The sequence below is a fragment of the Corythoichthys intestinalis genome, chromosome 4, assembly GCF_030265065.1.
Source record: "Corythoichthys intestinalis isolate RoL2023-P3 chromosome 4, ASM3026506v1, whole genome shotgun sequence".
In the NCBI taxonomy this organism is placed as follows: Eukaryota; Metazoa; Chordata; class Actinopteri; order Syngnathiformes; family Syngnathidae; genus Corythoichthys; species Corythoichthys intestinalis.
The window spans coordinates 47,157,582-47,180,406 of NC_080398.1; the positions used below are offsets into that span (position 1 = coordinate 47,157,582).

Genomic DNA, 22,825 nt, shown 5'->3' on the forward strand with positions numbered 1-22,825 from the left:
GAAAATCTTAAGTGCTAATACTTTTACAATGTGATGGTCCAAAATGTGTGTTAAATACAGTACCTTTATTTAAAAAAATGAATTGATACATAATTGGGACATGAATTTAAAGTGGCATCTTGCTATAGTCACAAAAATGGCATCTTGCTATAGTCACAAAATGTGATGCTTGTTCCTGCATTGGTTAGCTCTTCTCAACAATTTGTGTAGTCTGTGTGGGCAAACACTCAGTGGGTGGGCGATGTGCTCTCTCTCTCTCTTGCTCGCTCTGTTCCTCTCGCTCACTTTCTCTTCTACACACTCTCTCCCCCTCTCTCTCTCTCTGTGCCTTTGGTATAAGAGCACATTTGTGATGGAGTCCACATTAGTTCAGTTGTATGCTGCAGAGATGAGCACTTGGATAGCAAACTCCAACCCGAACATGAAACTTATTTTGGTAAGTTGCATTTTAGTTGTTTTGAGCCTGGAAAGGAACACAGTTTTTACATTTAAATTATGCTTTAATCATAAAGAATACATGTTGCTTAGACTGGATTGTGGCTTTATGTATCTGTTATCATAGGGAGAAATTAAATTTATTGTCCATATTTTGATCAATTGTCTTTGGTGTGCTGGTGTGCTCCTGGCTATAAAATAGCTTTTTTTTTTTTTTTTTTTTTTTTTTTTTAAATAAAACATTTATAGGAAATGTTAATTTAGTCTCAATGTTTATGGGCAATTACAGCATAATGACAGTAACAGCTCTCGCAGAAATGTGAATATATTTAATTTTAAAAATGCTGTACAGTGAATGATACAATTTTAGTTATGTTTGTCTTTGTCTATCTGTCTGCCTGTCCGTCCATCTATAGTCCGGCTCACCATTATAATTATTACACATAATTCGAGCCTCATGTTGTTGTTGTTAGGGATATGTAGACTATCATTTTTTTTTTTTTAAATCTAATTGTCCGTTATTCGTGGACAGATCACATTGAAATGTGGCAGATATATTCTATGGATGTTTACGCATCGATCCTCGGAGCCCATTTTCTCTTTTTTATTTTTTTGTATTAGGGCTGATTAATTAATTACTGACTTATTGTTGCCTGTAGGTTAGGTGTTAGCCAGTAGAGGTCATGCACACTCTTCATCATAGCCTTCAGCCAGTAGTTGTTTGCATAATCTCTACTATACCTTTAGAAATACATGGAAATGTGCCAAATTTATAGAATCAAGATATTTTAATTGGCGGTTCAAAGGTTTTTTTTGTTTTTGTTTTTGTTTTAAATGAAGGAAATAGAAAAATCGTTTGCACTTGATTAATTCCTTTCGGAAGATATTGTATATTATATACAGTACTTGAATTTTATGAGCAGGACTGCATCTACTGTACCTATCTAACTACCCACCCACCTGCCTGTCTGCCTGTCTGTCATTTTTTGGTTAGGGATAGTTCCCTGAGGTCAAAAACATTTTTGTTCATCTAATGTACTTTGTACTAGTTTTCTGCAATATATTTCTGTAGATTTTGCATGTTTTCCCTACAGATGGATGGCAGGCAGAGCAGAAAAAAACAATATACACTTTCCATACACTTATATGATGTGTGTATTTACAAATTCCATTCTTAAAACAAATCTTGCAGAGTACAGTAGTTCTTTGCATATCTGGATACTTGAAAATAGCATTTGAACTGCTTTTGCATTATTCAGTCAGACAACTGTCATGTTTAGCCAACTAATGAGTCAGTCTTCTTACTGCTTTCAACGTCCGGCAAATTAGCCAATCGCATCCTTAGGGAATCCCTTGTATTCGTGCGCCTGCTTCCAAGCAGATCACATAGCCAAGTAGCCCCTCAGTCCATCATTGAGCAACTCGTGTCAGGTCGGAATCGAACAAATGGTCCGCTGCCTTGTCCAGACACACAATTGTGGTTTCACACAGTCAATGTACCTCATGCACCTGTGTGCACTTCCTTTTCCCGGCGTGTCCCCAGCACATGTGGCTGCAATCTGTCTTCAAACGCATACTCCTTTTGGATGATATCAGTGGAACACATCAACATGAAATCACACCAAATTCTTTTGTGGCGTATGAGGGCATTTGCAGGTCAACAGGCAAGCTATTGTGTGACTGGTACACAAACAGTTTATTTCTTTTGGATCTCGTTGTATTCTTAAAAAGCTAACCAGCAGGGCAGATGCAGCATTTAATTTTTGTCTTTTCCATGAACGGTCTATGCAGTCTATGCAGTAGTATAGTCATTGCTCCAGCCATCCATCCATCCATCCATCCATCCATCCATCCATCCATCCATCCATCCATCCATCCATCCATCCATCCATCCATCCATCCATCCATCCATCCATCCATCCATCCATCCATCCATCCATCCATCCGTCCATCCGTCCGTCCGTCCGTCCCTCCGTCCCTCCCTCCATCCATCCATCCATCCATCCATCCATCCATCCATCCATCCATCCATCCATCCATCCATCCATCCATCCATCCATCCATCCATCCATCCATGTACCTGTCAATTTGTCATACACCTATCAATTCACTCTTTCTTCTACTAGTCAGTGCATCCAATAATCCCCCATTCCATCCATCCATATGTTTATCAGCTACAGTGGTATGAAAAAGTATCTGAACCTTTTGTAATTTCTCACATTTCTGCATAAAATCACCATCAAATGTGATGTGATCTGATCTTTGTCAAAATCACACAGATGAAAAAACAGAGCTTTAACTAAAACCACCCAAATATTTATAGGTTTTTACGTTTTGATGACGATACTATGCAAACAATGAAAGAAGGGGGGAAAATAAGTACTTGAACCATCACATTTAATAGTTTGGGTCCCCCCTTTGGCAGTAATTCAACTTTGGTTTCATCAGTCGACAAAATATTTTGCCCAAAACTTCTTTGGAGTGTCCAAGGGCCTTTTGCGAACATTAATTAAGCAACAATGTTTTTTTAGACAGCAGTGGCTTCTCCCGTGGAGTCCTCCCATGAACACCATTCTTGGCCATAGTTTTACATATAGTTGATGTGTGCACAGAGATATTGGACTGTGCCAGTGATTTCTGTAAGTCTTTAGAAGACACTCTAGGGTTCTTTTTTTACCTCTCTGAGTATTCTGTGCTGAACTTTTGGCGTCATCTTTGGTTGACGGCCACTCCTTGGGAGGGAAGCAACGTTGCCAAACTCTCTCCATTTGTAGACAACTTCTCTGACTGTCGATTGATGAACATCCAGACTTTTAAAGTTGATTTTGTATCCTTTCCCAGCTTTATAAAAAGCAACAATCCTTGATCGCAGGTCTTCAGACAGCTCTTTTGGCCAAGCCATGATTCACGTCAGACAATGTTTCTCATCAAGACATTTCTTACCAGGTGTGTGTTTTATAGAGGTCAGGACAGCTTTAAACCACTCATCAGTGATTGGGCACACACCTTACTTAAAATGTTTGCTAAAATTGGTTTCAATTGCTCTTCAAGTCTCCTTAGGCAGAGGGTTCATTTGCTTATTTCTCCCCCCTTGTGTCATTGTTCGCATGCTATCCTCATTAAAATATGAAAACCTATAAATGTTTGGGTGGTTTAAGTTAAAGCGGACACTGTATTTCATCTGAAGATAAGATCGCATTTGATGGTGATTTTAGGCATGAATTGTGAGAAATTCCAAAAGGTTCAGATACTTTTTCATACCACTGTATGTGACTATCCAAGTATTTCTTTGTCCATTCTGCCATGCACCTGTTACTTTATCCAACTATCCAGACAATTGTAATTGTCAGTTAATCTGTCTGTCTGACCTTCCATTTATTTGTTTGATCATACATTACTTTGTCTTATCCATTCTGTCAACATTCAATTTTCTTTCCGCTGTCTGTTAACCTTCCAGTCATTATTTGCATTCATCCACTTTTTGGTATACCCATTTCTATATTCATCTGTAAGTATGTTTATCTACTTGCCTTTCTGTGCCTTGCCAATAGTTGTGTCCTCAACCCATCTGTCATACAATCGATATTCTCATATTTCTGTTTCAGTGTCCATTTTTTGTCTGTTTGAACTTTCATTTCTTCAACTGTCTATCCTGTCATCTAAACTACCCATCAATCTGTCCGTGCATCTGTTTATCTATCCTTCCATCTATCCTTCATCTGTCCACCCTTTGAAAACTCTGTCCAACTATATTTCCATATTTTTATCCACCTGTTTGAATCCCTATTTGTTTATGTGACTAAGCCTTTCATTTGTTTCTTGATCCATTTTCCTTTAATATCTCTACATCAAATGTGTTTGTAAATCCATCTGCTCCTCCCTTATCAACCGCTCATCCTTTATTTATATATAGGTTCAACATCTGTACATCTGCTCCTTATCCTTCATCCATTATGTGTCCATCTGCATTTTGACCTTCTAATTCTTTGTCTGTTTATTTTTCAATTAGTTATAAATCTGCCAGTCCACCCTGTCATATTGTTGCCAATATTTCCATTAACCCGTTTTCAGTCCATTTGTCATCCATCCCCAACTGCCTGTCGAGGTGAACAGCATCCATCCGTCCGTCCGTCGATCCATCCATCCATTGTTTGACTTAAAATTCTCATTCGCTTCGTCCATCCTATCCTATTCGTCAGCTCATTAGCCTGACCTTTCTACAGTCTATTATTCATTCTGGCTGTACATCCATTCATTATTCTGTCTAATCATAAATCCGCCCATCTCACGACTCACCAATCAATCCTCCCATTTTCTTTATTGTTAATCTTTGTATCAATCCATCCATTCATTGGTTATTTGGTCATTGCTTTTGTTTACCATCCGATACATCATTGGAAAGCTTAACATCTCACTTTTTGGGGGGAAGAAAATATTTGAACAGGAGAACATTAAAAACAAAACAAAACAAAACAAATTTAAACAGCGAGAGACCCTATCTGGAGGTGAGAGCACGCAAGAGCAGAAGTAAAGATGCCACTATTTTAGCGAGATATTATCGCGTACTTTCCTCTTTTTGATCCAAAAACTCCATGTAGCATGTATCACCGAGTGTCAAGACAAAGCTGTGAATGGCCAGAGCTGCATTTTGGGGGGATTTCATGGGTGAAACATGGTAATATAACAAGGGTCGCGATGCAGAAATCGCAGACATGAAGGAGTGGTTGAGATTTTCGAGATTTTCTTTTTTATATATTTACCCTTTTAAATGTTTTTTTAAAAATGTTTTTTCAATTGTTCTTTGTTTGGATCGATTATTTATCATCTAACATATCGGGGAAAATGCGACGGTAACAAAAAAAATACAATTAAGCGATAGTTATGAGGTAGATATCCGTGACTTTTTTACAGACACCATTTTTTTCATTGCGACGTAAATTGTTTAAAAATTTAAAATATGCGAGTGAATATTAAAGTTTTTTTTTTTTTTTTTTTTCTTAACTAAATATTGTACATCGATAAATGATTCTAAGCTAAAAATGACAAGACATTTTGAATAATAATTATAATTACTTACCTTCTTTTTATGGCTGGGTTGAAACAAAAGCGGTTGCGCGACATCTGTAAACGGGGGCTTCCCGGGTAAAAGGGACATATTAAAAATAGTTCGGGGGCTTAATGTGCCATGAATCTGCTATGGCAGTATATAGACATATTGTTCTATCAAACACAACAGTTCTTTTGGCTTAAAATACAGCAGTTTATGTTATAGACGTTTGCAAGAGCAGAAACTGCTTTTTTAGTCTTGTCTGTGTTTTCCGCCTATTATTATATATATATATTTTTTTAATGAAATATTAGACATTGATTAATAATTCTAAGCTAAAAATGACCGACATTTTCATTCATTCATTCATTTTCCATGCCGCTTTTCCTCACGAGGGTCGTTTTGAATAATAAATATAATTACTTCTTTTTACAGCTGGGTTGAAACAAAAGTGGTTGCGTGACCTCTGTAAATGGGGGTTCCCAGGATAAAACAGACATTAAAAATATTTTGGGGGCCTAATGGGCCATGAATCTGCTATGGCAGCATGTAGACATATTGTTCTATCAAACACAACAGTTCTTTTGGTTTAAAGTACAGCAGTTTATTTTAAACAGGGGTGCAAGAGCAGAAACTGCTTTTTCAGCTTTGTCTGTGTTTTCCACCATATAGATACCTGGTTTGACACGCAACTCTTTAATCAGTCAGCCATTTACATGTTTTTTACATGTTTGTCCCATTTTGGTAAAGTTCAGCATTTCTATGTGTCATTATCAGTTATCTCTTCCTCCTTTATCTTAATCCCCACTTTTCTCTCTGTAATAGCCGTTGGTATGAGCAGAACCAACTTCCCCAAACATGCAAGTACGGAATTCAATTATAGAAGTTCACATGCAAAGTGGGTGGGAGGGGGAAGCATTGCCAATGCTTTGAAGTGTTGACCCTGACAAGTGTTTTTTTTTTATTTTTTATTCTATGTGATATGTGACAGGAGGAGCCTGCCTTAGGTGTTTGAAGGAGCAACATGCACTGGACAAATAAATACTTTGTAAATTGCCTCAATAACTTCCTCTTTTGCATCAACAGTAGCGCAGATAGCAGAAGTTTGCATGTATGGAGAACAACTCGGGGGCAGACTGTAGAGGGCTTTTTCTATTCTCGGACCATGCGTTGTGTCTGTGGTGAGAAGACAAAGAGATGCGTGGGTGTATGCAAAAGATGTGCAGTTATTTGAATTAGTGTTACACTTTTTGCTTCATCTTACTTCCGTATGTATTGTGGTACATGCATACCTATGCAAAACTGGTGAACAGATATAGAAAAGTGGTCACACTGTTGTATACCTTACAGAAAGTAGTGGTAGTTACACATGGCATATTGCTCAAGTTTGCTTTTACAGTGTTGTTTTTGTTCTGTGATGTAGAATACAGAATCCAAACAATTTTGTTACGGCTTAAACTTTCACAGTTGACCTGATTTTTATTAACCAGGCACAAATAAAATAACATTGATTAGGGTTGTTCCGATCAGGTTTTTTTGCTCCCGATCCGATCCCGATCGTTTTAGTTTGAGTATCTGCCGATCCCGATATTTCCCGATCCGATTGCGTTTTTTTTTTGCTCCCGATTCAATTCCAATCATTCCCGATAATTTTTCCCGATCATATACATTTTGGCAATGCATTAAGAAAAAAATGAATAAAATTCGGACGAATATATACATTCAACATACAATACATAAGTACTGTATTTGTTTATTATGACAATAAATCCTCAAGATGGCATTTACATTATTAACATTCTTTTTGTGAGAGGGATCCACGGATAGAAAGACTTGTAATTCTTAAAGGATAAATGTGACTTTGTATATTGTGACTAAATATTGCCATCTAGTGTATATGTTGAGCTTTCAGTAAATGATACTGTAGCCATTTAACTGTTCTGCCCAAATGCATGATGGGAAGTGCAACCATGACTGTGCGTAGTGGCACTACTACCTTTCTTCCCCACATTTTTTCCCACGATATTTCTAATTGTTGAGAGAGGGATTTTAAGGCTTTAGCCAATTAAAAAAAAAGGCTCCAAAGACTGCCAAAATTCACTCTACTCATTTTACGCTGCCTTTTAGCTCTATATATAGGTAAAACGGCGCTATTATAGATTGAACGCGACAATGCGTGAGTGGGTCGAGCAGCGAATGCGTTAATTGCGTGAAATATTTTAAAGTGATTAATTTATAAAAAACTAATTACCGCCGTTAACGCGATAAATTTGATAGCCCTACTTTAAGCCAAAACTAAATACTCTGGATGAGTGTAAGACATTTTGTCTGTAACGTTAAATACAATTAGAAAACGATTAAATTAAAAGATATATATATATTTTTAAAAAAAGCATGTTCGATATTTTTTTGCCGATTTCGATACTTTGAAAATGACGTGATCGGACCCGATCCATCTTTAACATTGATCTTTATAATGTTGGGAAAATGTGTGTTTGTAATTTTCTGTATATACTGTTTTTACACCTATGTTATTATACTAAGACATGGCAACCAAGACAACTGCATGGACATTTACATTTTTTTTTTTCTCAATAAATATATTCTAAATTAACAGCGACACATGAGATGATTTTTTTTTTTTTGAGATATGATTGATGTCTTTTTGAGGGAAAGCTATCTGAAATTGACCGACTGAGTAATGAATCAATGTGTCATCCTTTAAAGCAGCATGGAAGCATATCCAACCATCTCCCTCTGTCTCTCTTTATGACTTCAAAATGGGAAAATACTCACACATAAACATAATAGCGCAGATTTGGAATCCCCCTCAGACCACCTGCGTTCTTCAGTTAACTGAAGCCATGTGCCTGTTGGACTAGCTGGTGCTATGCGGTTTGATCCGTTTGTGCTGCAGTCCCACTCCACATGCCACCAATTGAAAGGTGACCTCAGGCAAACTCACATTCTCTTATTTCACCGGAACTTTCTATTTCCTGTGTAAATTTACAACTTTAAATATGTAATGTTAAACATAGTACTGTTTGAAATTAACTCAGAAGCTATGATGGAACAAAGTCCATTTTGGGTCACTGGTCGACTTTCAATTTATTTGGTTTTAGATTTCTTACCATGAAAATCATGAGAATTTGAGTCTGTGCCAGGGTTAAATTAAGGCCATCCATAGACATCATCACTAGGTTATGAAGTCTATGATATTGACGTGACTCATTCCCCATTCACTTCCCAAAGGGGGCCGTCCCACACTCCGCTGTCACATGCAGCGTTCTAACGCCAGATTTAAGTTGAAAAAGTACGAAAGCTATATTGCATACAAAGAGGAAGGATTTTCTCAGGATTGATTTGTTGGAGGATTCAAGGTAATTATTACAGTATATTTTTCTTACCATGTATGCATTTCAAAAGGTGAAAAAAAATCAATGGCAGAAATTACATTGGCATTATACTTCGCAATAATTACATAAAATATATGCTGACTGCCCAGTTTTTTTTTTTCTTTTAACCAAGAATCGAGACTGTTTTACATCCATGTCTATAAAGAATTCAGGGATTTAAGCATTTATTCTCAAGAATTTTCAACGGAAAAAGCTTTTTGTCTACACATGACGGCCGCTATTTGCTTGCTGCCTAGCATCATTGTTCGCAATTTATACATAAAATAACTGCTAACTGCCTTTTTTTTTTGCTTTTAACCAAGAATCGAGACTGTCTTAGGTCCATATCTATAAAGAATACAGGGATTTAAGCATTTATTCACAAGAATTTTAAACGGAAAAAGCTCTTTGTCTGTGATATGGCGGCCGCTAATTTGCTTACTGACTAGCATCATTGTTCGCAATATTTATGTAAAATAACTGCTGACTGCACGATTTTTTTTTTTTGCTTTTGACCAAGAATTGAGTTTTACGTCCATTTCGATAAAGATTTCAGGGATTTAAGCATTCATTCACAAGAATTTTCAACAGAAAAAGCTCTTTGTGATTCCACTCGGTCAGCTTTGACAGAGTTAGGCCCCCTATGAATCGGTCCCGCGTCTCGTGTCCCGTCAATACATTCTGAAGTCTATGGGCCATCCTGAAATATATCCTAACTGCACAGGCTTCGGCGTCGTCCACTTTTAGTCAATGAAAACTCAGAAAAATTTCATCTAGTTTTCGTCGACAATTCTCAAAATGTTTTCGTCCATAAATTTCAAAAGTTTTACTACATGAACAAATATATAATAAATAAATATAATCTTTTCAACAATTTCAAATGAACATGACAGACAAGCACATAACTGTTGAGTCAAGGATATCACCATTTTCATGATAATAATACACACTCAGCAGGAAAACTACCGTGGCTGAGAGGTGTCAAGGGAAATGCAAAGAACCAAACACTCTGCAAATAGAAAAAAGTATGAACCCCAATTGCAAATGCTTTGGAAGAGAAAAAAAGCACGAACCCCAACTGCCACAACACGAATGCAAATGGGTCGCAAGTTGACCCCCCCCCCACCATCAAACGCAAATTGATAAGAAAATGATGCCAATCGTTTGTGCTCTGGCTTTTTGCATTGGTCTTGCGAGATATTTTGGGGAGGTTGGGGGGAGGCGCAGCACGTCACATGAGTGACACGACCAAACACTGCTAAATGTGTGCTAACTATGCATACAATAAGAAAATATTACACATTGTGAATTAGTGATGCACAATAATACATTTTTCAACCGATATCGATAACCGATAATTTCCTGCCACTTCCACCCGATAACCGATCATGTCACGCCGATAATTCTATTCAAATATGTAAAATTTTTAAGTATACAAAGATCAAATGTTACTGTGCAAAAATGTAATTTAGTGCTATTTTTTTCCACAAATGTGAACAAGTAGTAAATTCTAACAACTAAACAATGGCAATGACGTTGTGTAATGGTAAGCTTTTGGCAACAATTACTTAGAGAGTAAACACCCAAGTTGCACAAAAATACCTTTAAAAGTAAGCTATTCTTAACATATATCACATTACTACACTGCAAAAACACCTCCTTAAAACTAGCAGAATTGGACAAAACTGTTGATTGCGCATATTTGGAGGCTAAATCAAGTATATAATTATCGGATTGCATTATCGGTTGAATTTCGCGTTATCTGGATTATCTGTGTGACGTCATAATTGCCATTATCGGCCGATAATTATCGGTGACCGATATTATCGTGCATCTCTATTGTGAATTCATGTAGGAAACTGGCGAATTTTGATATCGTTCTCGTGTTGTCAAATGACAACTGGCGTCCATCTCGTTACGTTTTAATCTCCCAAAACACGTTTTCAGTGCGTCATCGTGATGTCATGGTCATGGAAATTTGTTTGTTGATGAAATATTTTCATTGTCTTCATCGTTGGTGAAAACAATACTGCTCAAATCCTTCTGTGGTGGCATCATCATGAGCAAGTTAGAATGCTGGTCTAACACTATTTAGGTGGGTCTGATTGCAATTTAGGCAAATAAAGTACATGCAAGCGCAATGTGGTGCATTTGAATATATAATGTATGGTATGTGAAAAATGTGAGTGTGGGCTCAAAGGAGTGGCCTTGCCCAACTTAAATTTGAAAGGAATGTAAAGGTGCAAAGGTGACATTACTGTATTGGCTGCGAATGGATCACCTACAGCAGTGCAAACCGCTATCTTTCAAATGTACCCGCCATGGTCACAAAATCACCAACAACTAGTCAGATCCACTTCCTAGGTAAGCACAAGAACAGTCTAAATTTAAACTAGCACAAGTCTGCATCAAGCAAAATGTTGTTTTAGAACAGATTTTTGCCATTTCGTGGACAGGCGCAAGCATATGCTTTGGAAAGACTAATAAAAATAGGGAACTAAAAGTTACTATCTCTCCGTAAGCTGTCTTTAATAAATTAAGTCACTAAGCAACCATGGACTCTGCGGCACGTGTATGTGTCATGAACCAGCATAATTTCAGCGCTTTTTAAAAATCCAATATTGTTAATGCTGTTTGTTGCAGTTTGTGCCAAAAACACTTGTTAAATCCCACATGTTCTGAATTGGAAAAATAGATCACATAAAATGTGGTGTTCCTTCTTTTGTGTGTGACGCTACAAAACAAGCAGACCAAAAAAATGAGCCTTTTGTTGTCAGTAAAACTTTGATTATTCTGATATGCCATAGGGCAAAAAAGCTTTTGAGGTGGATGGAGAGTGTCCATTAAGTAAATGCTGAGTAGCGACAGTCGCGGTAAAGCTAACATCTTTGAACATTTGGGTTTTTTTTGCTCTTTATATTCCTTTTTCGACATAATTACATTTGAATCTGATGACGTCCTATTTAGAACCTTTGAGTCCCTCTCCACTGCAATACCTTCATCCATCCTTCCCCTTCCATCTGGCTGTGCCCCATAGTACATTTATCTCACTACCAGTGTAATTATGGACGTCAGTGGGACCTAGCTGCCATGTAATTTGGTTTTCCAGCGATGGACTATGATGTCATCAAATGATGTCTTCAAAGAAATGTAGGAGTTCGCTAACCCTTAGTGGCTGATAAACAAACATACACACACACACCATCTTCCAGTAAATACATTCAAAATCGGAAACTTACAGTGGGTTCCGTAACGAGAGCTAAAACAATGCAATATTATAGAAAAAAACTGTTAATCAAAGAAGCAATAAAAACCATAACGTCAGGCATTGTGGATTTCGTAATTTAATAGTTACTCTAGTATGCAATGTTTATTTTTCATCTTTCCAAGACATATACTGGACTGTCTCAGGAAATTAGAATACACAATATTCTAATTTTCTGAGACAGTCCTGTACATTAATCCACCATTTAAAGCAGGGGTGTCCAAACTTTTTGCAAAGGGGACCAGATTTGGCGTGGTAAAAAAGTGGGGGGCCGACCTTGGCTGACGTCCTTTACATAGAAAATATACAGGACTGTCTCAGAAAATTAGAATATTGAGTATTCTAATTTTCTGAGACAGTCCAGTATTTGTCTGAGCATTTTGGGGTAAGTCATTTTCTGAGTTTCAATGACTGTGCCCAAGTCACTTCAGAAAGGTACACTTAGAGTTTTGTAAGACCCAACACTTTTGGGAACTTCAACCTTCAATGTTTGGCAAGGTACATCAGAAACCCTGTTACCTTAAGCATACCTGTCAACTCGAGGCCATTGGCAGTTAAATGGTGACGTATGCCCTTACAAATTGATGACTAATCTTACAACGATTTATATAGCATGCAATATGAAACATGCATTTGGGCAGAACAGTTAAATGGCTACAGTATCATTTACTGAAAGCTCAACAAACTCACTTTTTAAAGTAACATGAACTTATTGGTAGTATTGTCACATATAACCTGGTGCAATCATAGAACAATCAATATCTTCAGCTACATCATGATTACTAAAATTTAACAGTGACTTTTGTTATAATTGTATGTAGCACTTATGGCAATTTTTATCATGTCTTTTGATGGCAGCATTTCATGGCACTTCAGCTCGCAATTCAGTTCGTTAGTGTGTCCAATTATAAATTTAAAAAGTTAATTGATAAAATTAACTTACCGACGCAATTTTTGAGTCAGGGAACATTTCTTTTTCTAACTGTGAGAAGTGATCGGCAATAGTTGCAGGCAAATTGTGTTCGGCAACAAATTGGCAGAATAAAATCTCCGCTTTCATCACGTTTCATTCTGCAGACTGCATCTTTATGCCCAGTGTAGTTAATTTTACTTTAAAAAAGTAAATTACTTCTCCCAAAAAGTAATTGTGTTAGTAACTCAGTTACCTGACGTAAGAGTAATTTGTTACTTGGCGAAGTAACTGGTGTTACCTTTCATGTTTTTTTTTTTTTTTTTTTCAAAAAAAAAAAATTTTTTTTTAAATCATGGTAACCTTTGCTATGTTTGGAAGTCATTTAATGTTGTGAATCAACTGTTAAAGTTGTTAAAATTGTTCCAGTTTTTGCATTAGTTCCCTTCTGTCTACTGTCGACATGTGAAAGTTTTAAAACTGTTTCATTATTTAAAGATATAATCAAGTCAAGATTTTGCTGATTTAGGAGTATTTTAGATAAAAAGTTACTGAGGTTCGCTAGGAAGATTCATTACAACAGAGCCTTTCTGAGAAGTTTACTGCTTTAAGATGGCGGTTGTTTACCTACGCCGCCGAGTCTGTCATTTCGCATCTACAGTAGTTCTATATGCATATGATATCTAGTGTAGCATTAAGTGGGCGTAGATTGTAGGCTGTCGGCTACAGTCAGGAAATATTGGAGCCACCTAGCCTAGCATGGCGTTTGCAACACCGTCACAACACTCTCTTCCCTCCTTCCCACTCCCGCTCTTCTTTCTCCGTGTGTCTGACATTTCTCGCGTCATTGTCTCCTTGCTGAAACGGTGACAAAATCCGAACAGGGAGAAAAAAACGTAATGCACGAAAAAGATTTTGAACGTACTGCGTACACATTTAAAAATCAGTGCTGACTTGTACAAATTACGCCGAAACCGTACTTGACAAGTATGCCTAAGTCTTACTTTGAAGTTACCACTACAAAACAATTTAGTTTGGCATTCAAGGAAATTCATGGAAAATTGTCTAGTACGTTGACGTGTGCTGATTACCGGTTTTAAGGTATACCGTGGTATGAAAACGTCAAGGTTTCAAAACTGCAAAAATTTTCTGTCATACCGTCCCTAGGGTAGCTATTTTTTATGTCCAAAAAATGCATAGAGAAATCCCTCGCTTGCAGCTGTAAGGCTCAACCCTCCCCCACCGGTTGTTGCTCAGTGTCAGTGACTCAACTGTGCTACACGACGGCTGGAGGAGATGAAACTCCTGAATTTTTTCCCGTATCGAAGAACATGAAATCGCTGATATGGGAATACTTCGGCTACAGAAAAGTCACGGACGGCCGCGGCTCAGAGGAGGAGGGCAAACCGACATGTAAAACATGTTTGCGGAGGATGGCTGGTGAGGAGGCAATACCTCCAATATGATTTCGCTTTTATACAAAATTAAAGGTTAGTAAACACTGTCATGAACGTTTTCCCACCAGCTACGAGTTAACCCCAGCGTGTTTATTGTGTCTAGCGGTGGTAAAATATGTGTGGGTTTTTTCACTCTGGCAACTGTTGAGAAAGAGAGTGTGTGTATAGTGTAAACATTAAACGAGTCATACACGCGTGCTTTTTATGGAAAAAAATTCATTCATTCATTCATTCATTCATTCATTCATTCATTCATTCATTTTCCATGCCGCTTATTCCTCAATTCAATTACAGTATTTTTGTTTTAAATTTATTTTAACCTGACATTATACTTATGTTCTGATTTGGTAAAATGTTTTGAAAAATAAAAATGCTGTTCAATGGAAAAAAAGTTTTTTTTGTTTTTTAACCCAGATATCTCAAAGTAACATATTTTAGAGCTGAAATTGCAATACCGTGATACCGTGAAGCTAATATTTTGACTCAAAGTTATCATACCATCAGAATCTCGTACCGGCACAGGCTGACTAGTTTGGTTGGGGAATCTTCAGCATGAGATCGATTTGATGTGAATCTTGATGCACGGGTTGAGATTTGATGCAAGAATTATATCTTTAAAGTAGGGCTGTCAAAATTATCGCGTTAACGGGCGGTAATTAAATTTTTTTAATTAATCACGTTCAAATATTTGACGCAATTAACGCACATGCCCCGCTCAAACATTAAAATGACAGCACAGTGAAATATTTACTTGTTGTGTTTTTCGGAGTTTTGTCGCCCTCTGCTGGCGCTTGGGTGCTACTGATTTTATAGGCTTCAGCACCGTTGAGCATTGTGTAAGTAATTATTGGCATCAACAATGGCGGGCTACTAGTTTATTTTTTGATTGAAAATTTTACAATTTTTATTAAAACGAAAACATTAAGAGGGGTTTTAATATAAAATTTCTATAACTTGTACTAACATTTATCTTTTAAGAACTACAAGTCTTTCTATCCATGGATCGCTTTAACAAAACGTTAATAATGGTAATGCCATCTTGTTGATTTATTGTTATGATAAACAAATATAGTACTTATGTACCGTATGTTGAATGCATATATCCATCTTGTGCCTCATCTTTCCATTCCAACAATAATTTACAGAAAAATATGGCATATTTTATAGATGGTTTGAATTGCGATTAATTACGATTAATTAATTTTTAAGCTGTAATTAACTCGATTAAAAATTTTAATCGTTTGACACCCCTACTTTAAAGTTCTAATGGTCTGATTACAATTCAGTGAAGTTTTTAAGCGATTTGATGAAATATAGTAACGTGTACATAATTTCGGTAGCTAGTCAAGCATTCCACAGCAACAATTTCGGAAACCTCAAAATAAAAGCCCAATGAATCATGCGCAGCATGATGCAGTACTTGATAAGGCATTTATTTTTAAGTTGGTATCTCAGTGACACTACTTAATAACACCTGTGGTGTGAGTGCTAGCAGTGTTTAACACTAGAATTACCATAGGTGTCCCATTTTGGGACAACCTACCATCATCCCCAAGGGTGTCCCATTTTGGGACAGCCTTATAAGGAGATCCTCCACCAAGCCCATCTCATTTCTACCCCTTGGCCCACCTCCTGGCCCACCCCTTGGCCCGCCCCTTGGCCCACCCCTTGGCCCACCCCTCGGACCACCCACCCCTCGGCCCACCCCTCTGCCCACCCCTCGGCCCACCCCTTGGCCCTTCAAACGAAGCAATAAGGAGGGCTTGAAACCATCAGCCCTAAGAATTGGGACTAGAGCCTAGTTCGGGCCTAAAAAATCCAGCCCGACCCGACACGGCCCGCTGGTATTGAGGCCCGACCCGGCCCGAGCTCGATCACTTAACTAGATTTGCAGGCCCGAGCCCGAATAACCCGACTTTTTTTTTTTTTTTTGAGTGACGCGGAAAAAACGCAGCAGCAGCAATTTATTTTCATTTCTTCGAGTTGGCAGAAAAAAACGCAAGTTTTCTGAATGTTTAAATAATCTACATATTTTTTTTAGAATTATCAAAGCATTCACACAACGAAATAACGCTGGGAAAGTTTGTTAAACATATTTCTGAGTGTGTGGGATATTGTTCTCACATGGACGCGCCTCTCTGACAAGGAAATGAAAATGAGGGCGGCGGCTCGGCCATGCGCAAACGGCCGCGGGAGGACAAGAATAAAGAGCGGCCGGCGCCACGGCGTTCGTGCACACGCACAAGCAAAAGCACAATACAGATAGCCTGCTCTCCATTTTTTTTTTTTTTTTTTTTTTTTGAGTGACGCGGAAAAAAACGCAGCAGCAGCAATTTATTTTCATTTCTTCAAGTTGGCAGAAAAAAACGCAAGTTTTCTTAATGTTTAAATAATCTACATATTTTTTTTAGAATTATCAAAGCATTCACACAACGAAATAACGCTGGGAAAGTTTGTTAAACATATTTCTGAGTGTGTGGGATATTGTTCTCACATGGACGCGCCTCTCTGACAAGGAAATGAAAATGAGGGCGGCGGCTCGGCCATGCACAAACGGTACAGCGGGAGGACAAGAATAAAAGCGGCCGGCGCCACGGCGTTCATGCACACGCACAAGCAGAAGCGCAATACAGAGATCCTGCTCTCCATTTTTTTTTTTTTTTTTTTTTAAATAATTTATTAGTCCGGCATGGCGGCCCGACCCGAACTGACCCGAACGTGAATGCTTAAAATGTGGGCCCGACCCGACCCGAATGTCGGGTTCGGGTTCGGGCACAAAATCTAACCTCTAGTTTGAAAGTAGCATGGCGCCCATCCCCCATTCACTGATAATGGCCGAACATTTCCCTCCCACCCCCATCCACAGCGAACGGCTGAATTGCTAGTAAAGAAAAAGTAGCCTGACTTGGAAAGGTTTTGCCCTTACTTTTGCATTCAAACACATTTTGCTTTGTTTTCAAGTGACTTTTTCTCGATTGAAAATATATATTTTGATTGAAGGAATTTTTTGGGGGGCGCTTGACCAAGAAATAAACAAATCTAGCTACTAATTTATCAACCTCAAAGCTGTGAGTGATTCTAAAAATATATAAAAACATATCAAAAGCAAAATAAAGATTCCAACACAAGAATATTTTTGTCTGTCTTTATTTTGGGGCAACGTTTGCATTCAAACCAATTTTGCTTTAACTACTGTTAAAAAATCCTCAGAAGTTTAGCAGTTTATTGTCAAGTAAGAAGTAACAGTGTCTGAAAGTAGCATGACGCCCATCCCCAATTCACTGACAATGGCTGAACATTTCCCCCCAACCCCCATCCACAGCGAACGGCTGAATTGCAAGGTAAAGAAAAAGCAGCCTGACTTGCAAAGGTTTCGCTCTTACTTTTGCATTCCAAAAACATTTTGCTTTGCTTTCAAGTGATTTTTTTTTTCTCGATTGAAAATATATATTTTGATTGAAGGAACTTTTTTTTTGGCTTGACCAAGAAATAAACAAATCTAGCTACAAATGTATCAACCTCAAAGCTGTGAGTGATTCTAATAAAATATAAAAACATATCAAAAACAAAATAAAGATACCCACACAAGAATTTTTTTGTCTGTCTTTATTTTGAGGCAACGTTTGCATTCAAACCAATTTTGCTTTAACTACTGTTAAAAAATCCTCAGAAGTTTAGCAGTTTATTGTCAAGTAAGAAGTAACAGTGTTTGAAAGTAGCATGGCGCCCATCCCCCATTCACTGACAATGGCTGAACATTTCCCACCAACCCCCATCCACAGCGAACGGCTGAATTGCAAGTAAAGAAACAGCAGCCTGACTTGCAAAGGTTTCGCCCATACTTTTGCATTCAAACACATTTTGCTTTGCTTTCAAGTGATTTTTTTTTTCTCGATTGAAAATATATATTTTGATTGAAGGAACTTTTTTTTGGATTGACCAAGAAATAAACAAATCTAGCTACAAATGTATCAACCTCAAAGCTGTGAGTGATTCTAATAAAATATAAAAACATATCAAAAGCAAAATAAAGATACCCACACAAGAATTTTTTTGTCTGTCTTTATTTTGAGGCAACGTTTGCATTCAAACCAATTTTGCTTTAACTACTGTTAAAAAATCCTCAGAAGTTTAGCAGTTTATTGTCAAGTAAGAAGTAACAGTGTTTGAAAGTAGCATGGCGCCCATCCCCCATTCACTGACAATGGCTGGACATTTCCCACCAACCCCCATCCACAGCGAACGGCTGAATTGCAGGTAAAGAAACAGCAGCCTGACTTGCAAAGGTTTCGCTCTTACTTTTGCATTCCAAAAACATTTTGCTTTGCTTTCAAGTGATTTTTTTTTTTTCTCGATTGAAAATATATATTTTGATTGAAGGAACTTTTTTTTTTTGATTGACCAAGAAATAAACAAATCTAGCTACAAATGTATCAACCTCAAAGAAATAAAAAAATCACTGGAATGTAAGCAAAATGAGTTTGAATGCTTGAGTTGCCTCAAAATAGAGATAGACCAAAAACTAAATTGTTGTGTTTGCTACATTTCTTTTGCTTTTGATAAGTCTTTCATGAGAATCATTCCCAGCTTTCAGAGCTTACTTTAGTTTGATAAAGTTGTATGAGGTTTTCATTCTTTTTTGTTAAATCCAGAAACAAATTGCTTCAAGCAAAATAAATATTTTCAATTGAAATAAAAAAGTCACTGGAATGTAAGCAAAATGAGTTTGAATGCTAGAGTTGCTTCAAAATAGGGATGGACAAAACTAAATTGTTGTGTTTGCTACATTTCTTTTGCTTTTGATAAGTCTTTCATGAGAATCATTCCCAGCTTTCAGAGTTTACTTTAGTTTGATAAAGTTGTATGAGGTTTTCATTCTTTTTTGTTCAATCCAGAAACAAATTGCTTCAAGCAAAATAAGTATTTTCAATTGAAATAAAAAAGTCACTGGAATGTAAGCAAAATGAGTTTGAATGCTAGAGTTGCCTCAAAATAGAGATGGACCAAAAACTAAATTGTTGTGTTTGCTACATTTCTTTTGCTTTTGATAAGTCTTTCATGAGAATCATTCCCAGCTTTCAGAGCTTACTTTAGTTTGATAAAGTTGTATGAGGTTTTCAGTCTTTTTTGTTCAATCCAGAAACAAATTGCTTCAAGCAAAATAAATATTTTCAATTGAAATAAAAAAGTCACTGGAATGTAAGCAAAATGAGTTTGAATGCTAGAGTTGCCTCAAAATAGAGATAGACCAAAAACTAAATTGTTGTGTTTGCTACATTTCTTTTGCTTTTGATAAGTCTTTCATGAGAATCATGAGAAGCGCCGGGAGCCCCTCACGCCCAGTCCCAGCAAAAGAGCCAAGTGTCAAGTTAGAGCTGAATGCTCACGGAACTCTGCAACCAGCAGATGTGTTCACTGCTACAGGTACACCTGTGGCAAATGCAAGAAGGAGACAGCAACGGAGTGCCAACCCTGTTATGACAGCCCAGACAGAATACGCCACCACCACCGCTGAGACACCATGTATTTTGCACGATGACTATAATGAAACAACAAAAGTCACTTGAATGAAAGCAAAATTCGTTTGAATGCAAACGTTGCCTCAAAATACAGACAAAAAAATTCTCATGTGGGTATCTTTGTTTTGCTTTTGATATGTTTTTATATATTTTTAGAATCACTCACAGCTTTGAGGTTGATAAATTAGTAGCTAGATTTGTTTATTTCTTGGTCAATCCAAAAAAAAAGTTCCTTCAATCAAAATATATATTTTCAATCGAGAAAAAAAAAAATCACTTGAAAGCAAAGCAAAATGTTTTTGGAATGCAAAAGTAAGAGCGAAACCTTTGCAAGTCAGGCTGCTGTTTCTTTACTTGCAATTCAGCCGTTCGCTGTGGATGGGGGTTGGTGGGAAATGTCCAGCCATTGTCAGTGAATGGGGGATGGGCGCCATGCTACTTTCAAACACTGTTACTTCTTACTTGACAATAAACTGCTAAACTTCTGAGGATTTTTTTTAACAGTAGTTAAAGCAAAATTGGTTTGAATGCAAACGTTGCCTCAAAATAAAGACAGACAAAAAAATTCTTGTGTGGGTATCTTTATTTTGCTTTTGATATGTTTTTATATTTTATTAGAATCACTCACAGCTTTGAGGTTGATAAATTAGTAGCTAGATTTGTTTATTTCTTGGTCAATCCAAAAAAAAAAGTTCCTTCAATCAAAATATATATTTTCAATCGAGAAAAAAAAAATCACTTGAAAGCAAAGCAAAATGTTTTTGGAATGCAAAAGTAAGAGCGAAACCTTTGCAAGTCAGGCTGCTGTTTCTTTACTTGCAATTCAGCCGTTCGCTGTGGATGGGGGTTGGTGGGAAATGTCCAGCCATTGTCAGTGAATGGGGGATGGGCGCCATGCTACTTTCAAACACTGTTACTTCTTACTTGACAATAAACTGCTAAACTTCTGAGGATTTTTTAACAGTAGTTAAAGCAAAATTGGTTTGAATGCAAACGTTGCCTCAAAATAAAGACAGACAAAAAAATTCTTGTGTGGGTACCTTTATTTTGCTTTTGATATGTTTTTATATTTTATTAGAATCACTCACAGCTTTGAGGTTGATACATTTGTAGCTAGATTTGTTTATTTCTTGGTCAATCCAAAAAAAAAAGTTCCTTCAATCAAAATATATATTTTCAATCGAGAAAAAAAAAATCACTTGAAAGCAAAGCAAAATGTTTTTGGAATGCAAAAGTAAGAGCGAAACCTTTGCAAGTCAGGCTGCTGTTTCTTTACTTGCAATTCAGCCGTTCGCTGTGGATGGGGGTTGGTGGGAAATGTCCAGCCATTGTCAGTGAATGGGGGATGGGCGCCATGCTACTTTCAAACACTGTTACTTCTTACTTGACAATAAACTGCTAAACTTCTGAGGATTTTTTAACAGTAGTTAAAGCAAAATTGGTTTGAATGCAAACGTTGCCTCAAAATAAAGACAGACAAAAAAATTCTTGTGTGGGTATCTTTATTTTGCTTTTGATATGTTTTTATATTTTATTAGAATCACTCACAGCTTTGAGGTTGATACATTTGTAGCTAGATTTGTTTATTTCTTGGTCAATCCAAAAAAAAAAGTTCCTTCAATCAAAATATATATTTTCAATCGAGAAAAAAAAAATCACTTGAAAGCAAAGCAAAATGTGTTTGAATGCAAAAGTATGGGCGAAACCTTTGCAAGTCAGGCTGCTGTTTCTTTACTTGCAATTCAGCCGTTCCCTGTGGATGGGGGTTGGTGGGAAATGTTCAGCCATTGTCAGTGAATGGGGGATGGGCGCCATGCTACTTTCAAACACTGTTACTTCTTACTTGACAATAAACTGCTAAACTTCTGAGGATTTTTAACAGTAGTTAAAGCAAAATTGGTTTGAATGCAAACGTTGCCTCAAAATAAAGACAGACAAAAAAATTCTTGTGTGGGTATCTTTATTTTGTTTTTGATATGTTTTTATATTTTATTAGAATCACTCACAGCTTTGAGGTTGATACATTTGTAGCTAGATTTGTTTATTTCTTGGTCAAGCGCCCCCCAAAAAATTCCTTCAATCAAAATATATATTTTCAATCGAGAAAAAGTCACTTGAAAACAAAGCAAAATGTGTTTGAATGCAAAAGTAAGGGCAAAACCTTTCCAAGTCAGGCTACTTTTTCTTTACTAGCAATTCAGCCGTTCGCTGTGGAAGGGGGTGGGAGGGAAATGTTCGGCCATTATCAGTGAATGGGGGATGGGCGCCATGCTACTTTCAAACTAGAGGTTAGATTTTGTGCCCGAACCCGAACCCGACATTCGGGTCGGGTCGGGCCCACATTTTAAGCATTCACGTTCGGGTCAGTTCGGGTCGGGCCGCCATGCCGGACTAATAAATTATTTAAAAAAAAAAAAAAAAAAAAAAAAAAAAAAAAAAGTCGGGTTTTTCGGGCTCGGGCCGGGTCGGGCCTCAATACCAGCGGGCCGTGTCGGGTCGGGCTGGATTTTTTAGGCCCGAACTAGGCTCTATTTCAAACACTGTTACTTCTTACTTGACAATAAACTGCTAAAGTTCTGAGGATTTTTTAACAGTAGTATAATAATTCTAATTCATTCGGATGTATTTGTTTGAATACCCTCTACATGTTAAAAAACATTTTTGAAAAGATCAGTTAACAATTTGCTGTGGATATACATTTATATCCATAGATATTCAGAAATACTACAACAAAGCACACCAAGCAACAATGGTAACAAGAAAAGCACATCACATGAAATGGCTGGATAAAATATGC

General features: G+C 37.2%; 1 protein-coding gene across 1 annotated transcript in view; it reads left to right on the forward strand.

Moving 5' to 3' along the window:
- Positions 1–347: 347 nt before the first annotated feature.
- LOC130915401 (tumor necrosis factor receptor superfamily member 11B-like) overlaps positions 348–22,825 on the forward strand; it is a 77,700-nt gene continuing 55,222 nt past the window's right edge. The window contains exon 1 of the mRNA XM_057835391.1: positions 348–436. Within this exon, the coding sequence (XP_057691374.1) occupies positions 353–436 (84 nt within the window). The 5' untranslated portion in view covers positions 348–352. The remainder of the gene's footprint in view (positions 437–22,825) is intronic.